Raw genomic sequence first — 8,285 nt, forward strand, 5'->3', positions numbered from 1 at the left:
ACACAGAACTATTAACTGAACTATAGGGCCAGGAAGCCAAGCCATCCAGCTGCCATTAGGCCTGCCTGCAGTATCTGCTGAGTTAGGTGAATCCTGATGGCAGCTGGATGGCTTGGCTTCCTGGCCCTATAGGGCACATTAAGATTCAATCATGAGATTCCAGCAAAGGTGGTCGGTTACCATTCTTGTTGTGTTTATGCAAACATCAGGCTAAATTGAATACAGTAGATAAATTAATCTTGATTTGGTTTTTTGATAGCCATGGAGGAATTTTAAGAAGAAAAATCCTATTTCAATAGAAGTTGTTAAAGCTAAAATGGTTTCTTTCCCTTCCACCGGACCATTTGTTAAGCATATAGGGATAGTTCAGTTGATAGTTCTGTGTGCCCAGTTCGGGCCTCTAGCAACCGTTGACCCCCAACTGACCCGGTTCGGGAGACTTTTGTAAATTTTTGAAAAAGTTATTACTTTGTGCATAATTTCCCCACCTCTGACTAAGAGCTACTTAAGCCTTAAGCAGAATTCCTTTGGTTAATTAGCATATCTATAGCAGGAACTAACAGCCTTAAGGCCATCAGAAAAAGGAGCCTTTCATTCTATTACACACTATCTTCCTCCTCTGGAGCTAGACTGTCTCCACAGTCCAGTCAAGGTGATGTTTTTCCTCAGTATGTTTTTATGTGTGAATGTGTATTTGTGTGTGTGTATGTGTGTACAGGGGTGTATATTTTGTGAGGAGGATAGGGAAGACCTATTGGCTGTTAATGTAAAAAAACATTCAAACCTGTGAAGAATTTTTGTGGGTTTATTTAAGCCCAATTGTCGACAATTGCCAGGAAGCAGAATCTCAAAGTATTGGGATAATGCTCCAGAGAATGGTGGTTTTTCACCTATTTTTATAAATTATCATCAAAGGAGGAGACGTAAGTGGGTTATATGAAATCCATTGGTGATAGATTAGGGAGGTAGGAGAAAGCAAATCGGGGAAACTGGGATTGGATAAAAAGTAAAATGATAGACACATGCTTCTTTTACATAGGTGGGTATAGGGTAGTTAACAGTCAACAATTAACACAATAACAATCACAATGAGTAAATTTGTGGTTTCCACCCAGGTGCCATTTGTTGTGCCCTGAGGGGTCCAGAAAAGGGGAAGTTACAAGCTACCCTGACATTTCACAGGTATGTTATCTTAGAGGCCAGAAAACAGTAGGCTCAGTAAAGATCCAAATTGATCTTTTTCATGGGAGATCCTGGCCTAGGACATGACTACCCACTATAAACTGCTCTTTAACGAAAAGGTTTTAATTTCGGACCATCCTTTGTGGTTACTTTAGATCTATGAATTTGCAAGGCCGGCACGCAGGCCTTCCCTAAGTTAGCCAGGTTAGCATGGGGCCCCTTTTGTCCACAGGCCCAGGTTACTTATGTGCTGCCCACTGGAGGAGTCCATGGCTTAGAGCCTCCACAGGGGCCCAACTTGAAAATTTGACAACTGGAAAAAAAAATTACAGGCTCTAAAATAAAAACACTGCAAAATTGAAATCAATAGATTGTTACTCAAATGTCCAATTATAACATATTAACTTCATTAATTGTTAAATTTACTATTCATAAAAATTTCATTACATTTAAAAAAGTGTATGGGCTAGGTTTTTCTCATTTTACAAGAATTCCAGATTTAATTCAATTAGCCAAATGGTTTTGAGTTAGACAGACATGAGCAGAAGAAGGATGATGGGCCAGGTACAGAAGGTCACCAGAATGGAAATCCTAGGCACCTAGCAATGGACAAAACTGGGAAAACAGCCCTAGCCGGCTTGGCTCAGTGGATAGAGCGTCAGCCTGCGGACGGAAGGGTCCCAGGTTCGATTCCAGCCAAGGGCACATGCCTGGGTTGTGGGCTCGTTCCCCAGTGGTGTGCAGGAGGCAGCCAATCAATGATTCTCTCTCATCATTGATGTTTCTATCTCTCTCTCCTTCTCCCTTCCTCTTTGAAATCAATAAAGAAATATATTTTAAAAAAACAAAAAACAAAAAACTGGGAAAACAAGGACCTCAATCCCAGAGTAACCTTTTCTCCCCTAGCATATCACTGGTCAGATGGTTTAGATCCCCTGACCTTTCATATCACTGGTCATGCAGTCAGACACTCCCCTGACCTTTCCTCCTCTGGCATGTTGCTAGTCATGTGGTCTAACCCCTTGAAGGAGGAACAAGGGGCGGGGGGAGAGGAAGAGTGGCCTCATGGGACTCCCATGTGGGCCCTTGTGTGACCACTCCCTTTGCATTAACCCCTAGGGATAACATCTAGGCCTCAGTTATGTTTCAGTTCCAGGCCCAGAAAAGTAACAAAACCAGACAACAGACACCAAGGCTGACCTCAGGACCAGCTGCATTGACTAATGACGCCTTGCCCTGGCACTGACCAATCAGTGGAGACCACCACCCTGAATTGACACACCTGGAAAGCTGATAAATATTCTATTAAGATCCTCCCTTGGGACCTCCCCTAAAATCCCCACCCTTAAAAGCCCTTAAGATGGAGGACCCAGTGCACTCTTCCTTCTGGAGCAAACCTAGCCTTTTCTCTCCCTCTCCTCTTCTGTCCCCCTGGCCCTTATCTTTACCTTTCTCTCTCCCAAGTTCCAAGGGCCCTTTTGCCTCTAACTTATTTCCTAAGCCCATTTCTTCTATGGCTCACTGTGACTTTCTAAGTAAACTTTCTCTTGGCACTGAATTCTTTTATTTTTTAACTCTATTATTGAGAGTATTACAGACGTTCTCCCCAATTCCCCCCTTCCCCATTGTCTTCCTCCACCCAGATCATGCCCTGCCCCAGGCCTTCACCAACTTTTTTATTATCTGTGTCCATGGGTAATGCATGTATGCACATAAGTTCTTTGGTTAATCTTTCCTGACCCTTCCCCCTTCCCTCTGAGATTTGTCATTCTGTTCCAAGTTTCCATGCCTCTGGTTCTATTTTATTCATCAGTTTATTTTGTTCATTAGATTCCTTGTTTGTTTATTTTGATTTTTAGAGTCAATTGTTGATAGATATGTATTTATTGCCATTTTATAGTTCATATTTTCTTCTTCTTCTTCTTCTTCTTCTTCTTCTTCTTCTTCTTCTTCATCTTCTTCAAGACTCTTTAACATGTCATGTTATACTGGTTTGGTGGTGATGAACTCCTTTAGCTTTTTCTTGTCTGTGAAGCTCTTTATCTTTATCTGACCTTCAATTCTAAATGATAGCTTTGCTGGGTAGAGTAATCTTGGTTGTAGGTCCTTACTACTCATCACTTTGAATATTTCTTGCCACTCCCTTCTGGCCTGCAAAGTTTCTGTTGAGAAATCAGCTGACAGTCATATGGGTGCTCCCTTGTAGGTAATTAACTGCTTTTCTCTTGCTGCTTTTAAGATTCTTTCTTTGTCTTTAACTTTTGGCATTTTAATTATGATGTATTTTTCTGTGGGCCTCTTTGGGTTCCTCTTGTTTGGGACTATGTGCTTCCTGGACTTGTATGTCTATTTCTTTTACCAGGTAAGGGACATTTTTTATCATTATTTCTTCAAATAGGTTTTCAATTTCTTGCTTCCTCTCTTCTCCTCTGGCACCCCAGTAATGTGAAGGTTGGTATGCTTGAAGTTGTCCCAGAGGCTCCTTATACCGTCTTCATATTTTTGGATTCTTTTTTCTTTTTGCTGTTCTGATTAGGTGTTTTTTTGCTTTCTTGTATTCCAAATTCTTGACTTGATTCTCAGTGTCCTCTACTCTAATATTAAGCCCCTGTAAATTATTCTTTGTTTCAGTTAGTGTGATAATTTAAGAAACACTCAAGCCTGTGAAGAATTTTTGTGAGTGTAGTTGAGCCAGACTGTGGACAAATACTGGGAAGCAGAGTCTCAATGGATTGAGATAATGCTCTGGAGAGTAGTAGTTTTGCACCTTGTTTTATACATTACAATCAAAAGAGGAGACATAAGTGGGTTACATGAAATCTGTTGGTTATAGATTAGGGAGGCAGGAGAAAGCCAAGTGGGGAAACCTCTGGGATTGGAGAAAAAATAAAATGATAGCCCTAACTGGTTTGGCTCAGTGGATAGAGCGTCGGCCTGCGGAGTTTGATTCCGGTCAAGTGCATGTACCTTGGTTGCAGGCACATCCCCAGTAAGGGGTGTGCAGGAGGCAGCTGATTGATGTTTCTCTCTCATTGATGTTTCTAACTCTCTGTCCTTCTGCCTTCCTCTCTGTAAAAAAATCAATAAAATATATTAAAAAAATAAAATGATAGACACATTCTTCTTTTACTTAGGGATTTGTGATCTCTGCAGAGTAGTGCTGTGCTTTGAAGGATCTGGAAAAAAGGAAAATTACTGTGACATTCCAATGATATGGTGCTGTAGATGCTAAAAGACAATAGACCCACTCAGTTAAGGTAAAGATTGACCCTTGTCAGGGAAGATACCTGCCTAAGACATGACTACCCACCATAAACTGCTTTTTAGTTTAAAAAAATTTTTTTTAAAAAACCTTTATTGTTGAAATTATTACAGATGTCCCTCTTTTTTACCTCCATTGCCCCCCTAAAAAAGTTTTAATTTCAGACTGTCCTTTGTAGTTACTTTAGGTCTCTGAATTTACAAGGCCACCACATGGGCCTTCCCTGATCTAGTCAGGTTAGCATGTGGCCCCTTTTTGTCCACAGTGTAGCTTTCATTTCTGGCTGGTTCTTTTTTATGTTGTTGATGTTCTCACTAAGTTCCTTGAAGTTCTAAGTAAGTTCCTTGCACATTCTTATAACCATTGTTTTGAACTCTGCATCTGGTTGTTTTCTTGCTTCTTTTTCATCTAGTTCTTTTTCTGGAGATTTCTCCTGTTCTTTCATTTGGGACATGTTTTTTTGTCTCTGCGTTTTGGCTGTTTCCCTGTGTTTGATTCTATATATTAGGTAAATCTGGTATATCTCCTGGACTTTGTAGAGTGGCCTTCTATGGTAGGTGTCCTGAGGGGCCCAGTGGCTCAGCCTCCCTAATCACCTGAACTGGGCACTCCAGGTGCGCCACTGTGTGACCTGTGTGCACTGACCTATTGTAGTTGAGCCTTGATGTCGGTGTCACTAGGAGAATTGACCCCCAGCCAATAAGTCCAGAGGAGCCCCTGAACCCTAACTTGAGGGGTGTGGGGCCTATCTGTGTCCCACCCCCACCCCACTGGTTCTGTGATTCTGCTCCGTGTATGGGAATAGGTTGCAACTACAGCAGAAGAGCTGTTGTACAGGAGCTGACCCTATGGAACAGGACTTGCTTCAGTGGGGCTTTTGTGCTCACCAGGTCCACCCCTTGAGTGTGTCATTCCTGGAGTTGGTGCGGTTGTAATTCAGTGTGGTTGAAGCTGACTGCCAGGTGCATTGGCTCTGGGGTCTCCTAGGAGCTGCAAAATCAGCCTCTGTCTGTGCCTTGCCCAGGGCCAACCAACATGAGCTACAAAGCAATCTGCAGGTGGCTGCTACCTGTGTTGGGCTTAGAGGTGCCCAGGAGAGGTCAAGCTGTGAACCTTGGCAAGCTGCTGCTAGTGCAGGCCTGGGGCCACTTATTGAGAGGTACGTGGCATGCTGAAGCCAGCTCCTGTTTGTTTGAGAGATTTTAGAAAAGTCTGAAGCAGGAAGCAAGAGAGACCAGTTGTATAGAAAAGTCACTGGAAATGGCTTGGATGAGCCCTACTAGAGAGGGGAAGGTCCTCAGGGCATCACCAGGGCCAAGTTAAAAGTGTGAGCCAGGTTGATTGAGATTCAGATATAGTGCAGCCTATCAGCTCTGTGGTGGAGAGGGCTCAGCAAAGAAACACTGGCCTCTGCCAGCATTTTTGACTAGGAAAAAGCTGCCCCTCCAGCCCTTGCCCTGATTGCAGGCAAATTAGTTCCTCCCTTAATGTCCCAGGTTCCTTTCAAGCTGCTGCTCTAGCAATGGAGCTCAGAGGGAGTGAGTCTGAGTAAGTCTGTGCACCGGACTTTTAACTGCCTGGGATTTCTGCAGCTTCCGTGTCCCTCAGCCACAAGTTGTGGGGACTTCTCTTCCTGTAACCCTGGGCTGGGAGTCCTGGTGTGGGGCAGGGACCCCTCGCTCCTCAGGGAAACCTCCACAGCCAAGATATTCCTCTTGATTTTATACTGCCACATGGATGTGGGACTAGCTGGTTCTGTGATTCTGCTCTGTGTCTCCACCTCTCCTACCAATCTCTATGTGCTTCTTCTTTGATTCCGTGCTTGTAGGACTTCCATTCAGCTAGATTTTAGGTGGTTCTGAATAATGGTTGTTCTGTATTTTAGTTGTAAATTTTGATGTGGTTGTGGGAGGCAGTGAAACCTACATTTACCTATGCCGCCATCTTGTCAGGAAGCCTAAAATCTTTCTTAGCCTGAACTCAAGTACCATGGTTGCTGAACGAAGGTCTGGTCTGACTCCACCAGTCTACTACATGGTACCATTTTCGTCACCAAGTTTCAAGAGCAAAATTATAAATATCCATTCAAAAATTTTACAGCATATTTTAAATATTTTAGTATGTTTTCACTGATGTAAGGTGAAGAGATCCTAAAGCAGCCCTTTGTCTCAGGGTGAGGCAGGAGCCTGGAGACTGTGAGGTTGCGGGAGTGGGGTGGGGGTGGGACACAGATACGCCTCAGGGGATAGTGGGGACAGTGGTGATGATGGGGAGAAGAGGGGGGTGGTATCTCCTTCTCACACCCCAGCAGGGGGTGCTCTAGGCTACTCAATCACCCCTCAAGTTGGGTGCAGGGGCTCCTCTGGACTTGTAGGGTATGGAAGAAAAAAGGTTCTATGGAAAGAGTGAGCTGATCATAAATTCCTAACTGGGCAGGTCACAGTGGGTAGTCTCCCCCCAGGCATATAACTTCTTCTTCTTCTTTTTTTTAAACAGAGTTCTGGTTTCTTTATTAAATATTTTTATTGATTTTAGAGAGGAAGGGGGAAGGAGAGAGAGAGATAGAAACATCAATGATGAGAGAGAATCATTGATTGGCCACCTCCTGAATGCCCCCTACTGAGGATTGAGCCCGCAACCTGGGCATGTGTCCTTGACTGGAATCAAACCCTGTACCCTTCAGTCCTCAGGCTGATGTTCTATCTTCTGAGCCAAACCAGCTAGGGCTATAACTTCTTAAAAAAAATTATATATATATAATTGATTTCAGAGAGGAAGGGAGAGGGAGAGAGAGAATCATTGATCGGCTGCCTCCTGGGGATTGAGCACGCAACCTGGGCATATGCCCTTAACCAGAATCGAACCTAGGACTTTTCAGTCCTCAGGCCAGTGCTCTATCCACTGAATCAAACCAGTGAGGGCCATAACTTCTTTAGTAAAAGGTTTATCTTTGCCGTAAGCAAGCCCTGTCCATTGTTTCTGTGCATCTAATTTAATGTACAAAAACTTTATTTTTTCCAAACCTTTTAAAAATATATATATTCTTATTTATTTCAGAGAGGAAGGGAGAGAGAGATAGAAACATCAATGATGAGAGAGATCATTGATTGGCTGCCTCCCACAGGCCCCCTACTGGGGATCAAGCCCAAAACCGGGCATGTGCTCTGACCTGGAATGGAACCATGATCTCCTGGTTCATAGATTGATGCTTAACCACTGAGCCAGCTGGCTGGGATGTTTGTTTTGTTTTATTACATCAATTAACCCACCTATTATAGGCTAGCAATGTTCCAAATTGTGGAGTTCCTACTGGTCTTTCAATTCCTTATCTTCTGATAGCAAACTTTACTGTGATGGCTGAAGTGGTGTTTTAGGTCCAGGCACCAGCAGCTTCTGTTTTCATGCAGGAACCACAGTGCCAGATCCCCACAGCTCATCTCTTCATCTTGGAAGGGACCTTATCAGGTGCCTAACCACAAAGGGATCTCTACCCCTATTTCTGACACTTGCCTCAGTCTACAACAGACATCAAAGATTCCTCAAGGAGGAGGAGATGCTGACATCAGAGGTAGACTGCTATCTGAAGACGTCAACAAGGCCTGTGTACCAATGGATTGATGTTTTACTCAGAAACCAGTTGTTTGATTGTCTTTACCTGTTTGCTAATGACATTAGTTATTGTAATAGTTATATTTGTTCTTTGGGCTTTTCTATATAGTCCAACTGTTTATGGTGACTGAAGATGTATAACATAAGTCTTTTTTATGGCTTATTTAAATGTTATAATAGATACCAAATACAGAAAAATGAGACAAAAGGCGAGACTCAGGTCATGATAGTT

General features: G+C 43.1%; 1 protein-coding gene across 1 annotated transcript in view; it reads left to right on the plus strand.

Moving 5' to 3' along the window:
• Positions 1-7,870, plus strand: part of SEMA7A (semaphorin 7A (JohnMiltonHagen blood group)) — a 74,405-nt gene extending 66,535 nt beyond the window's left edge. Inside the window, exon 15 of the mRNA XM_070430442.1 lies at positions 7,852-7,870. Coding sequence (XP_070286543.1) covers positions 7,852-7,853 — 2 coding nt within the window. The 3' untranslated portion in view covers positions 7,854-7,870. The remainder of the gene's footprint in view (positions 1-7,851) is intronic.
• The last annotated feature ends 415 nt before the right edge of the window (positions 7,871-8,285 follow it).

Source organism: Myotis yumanensis, unplaced genomic scaffold (genome assembly GCF_028538775.1).
Source record: "Myotis yumanensis isolate MYYU_CA2020_CCGP unplaced genomic scaffold, mMyoYum1.0.hap1 SCAF_1, whole genome shotgun sequence".
Classification (NCBI taxonomy): Eukaryota; Metazoa; Chordata; class Mammalia; order Chiroptera; family Vespertilionidae; genus Myotis; species Myotis yumanensis.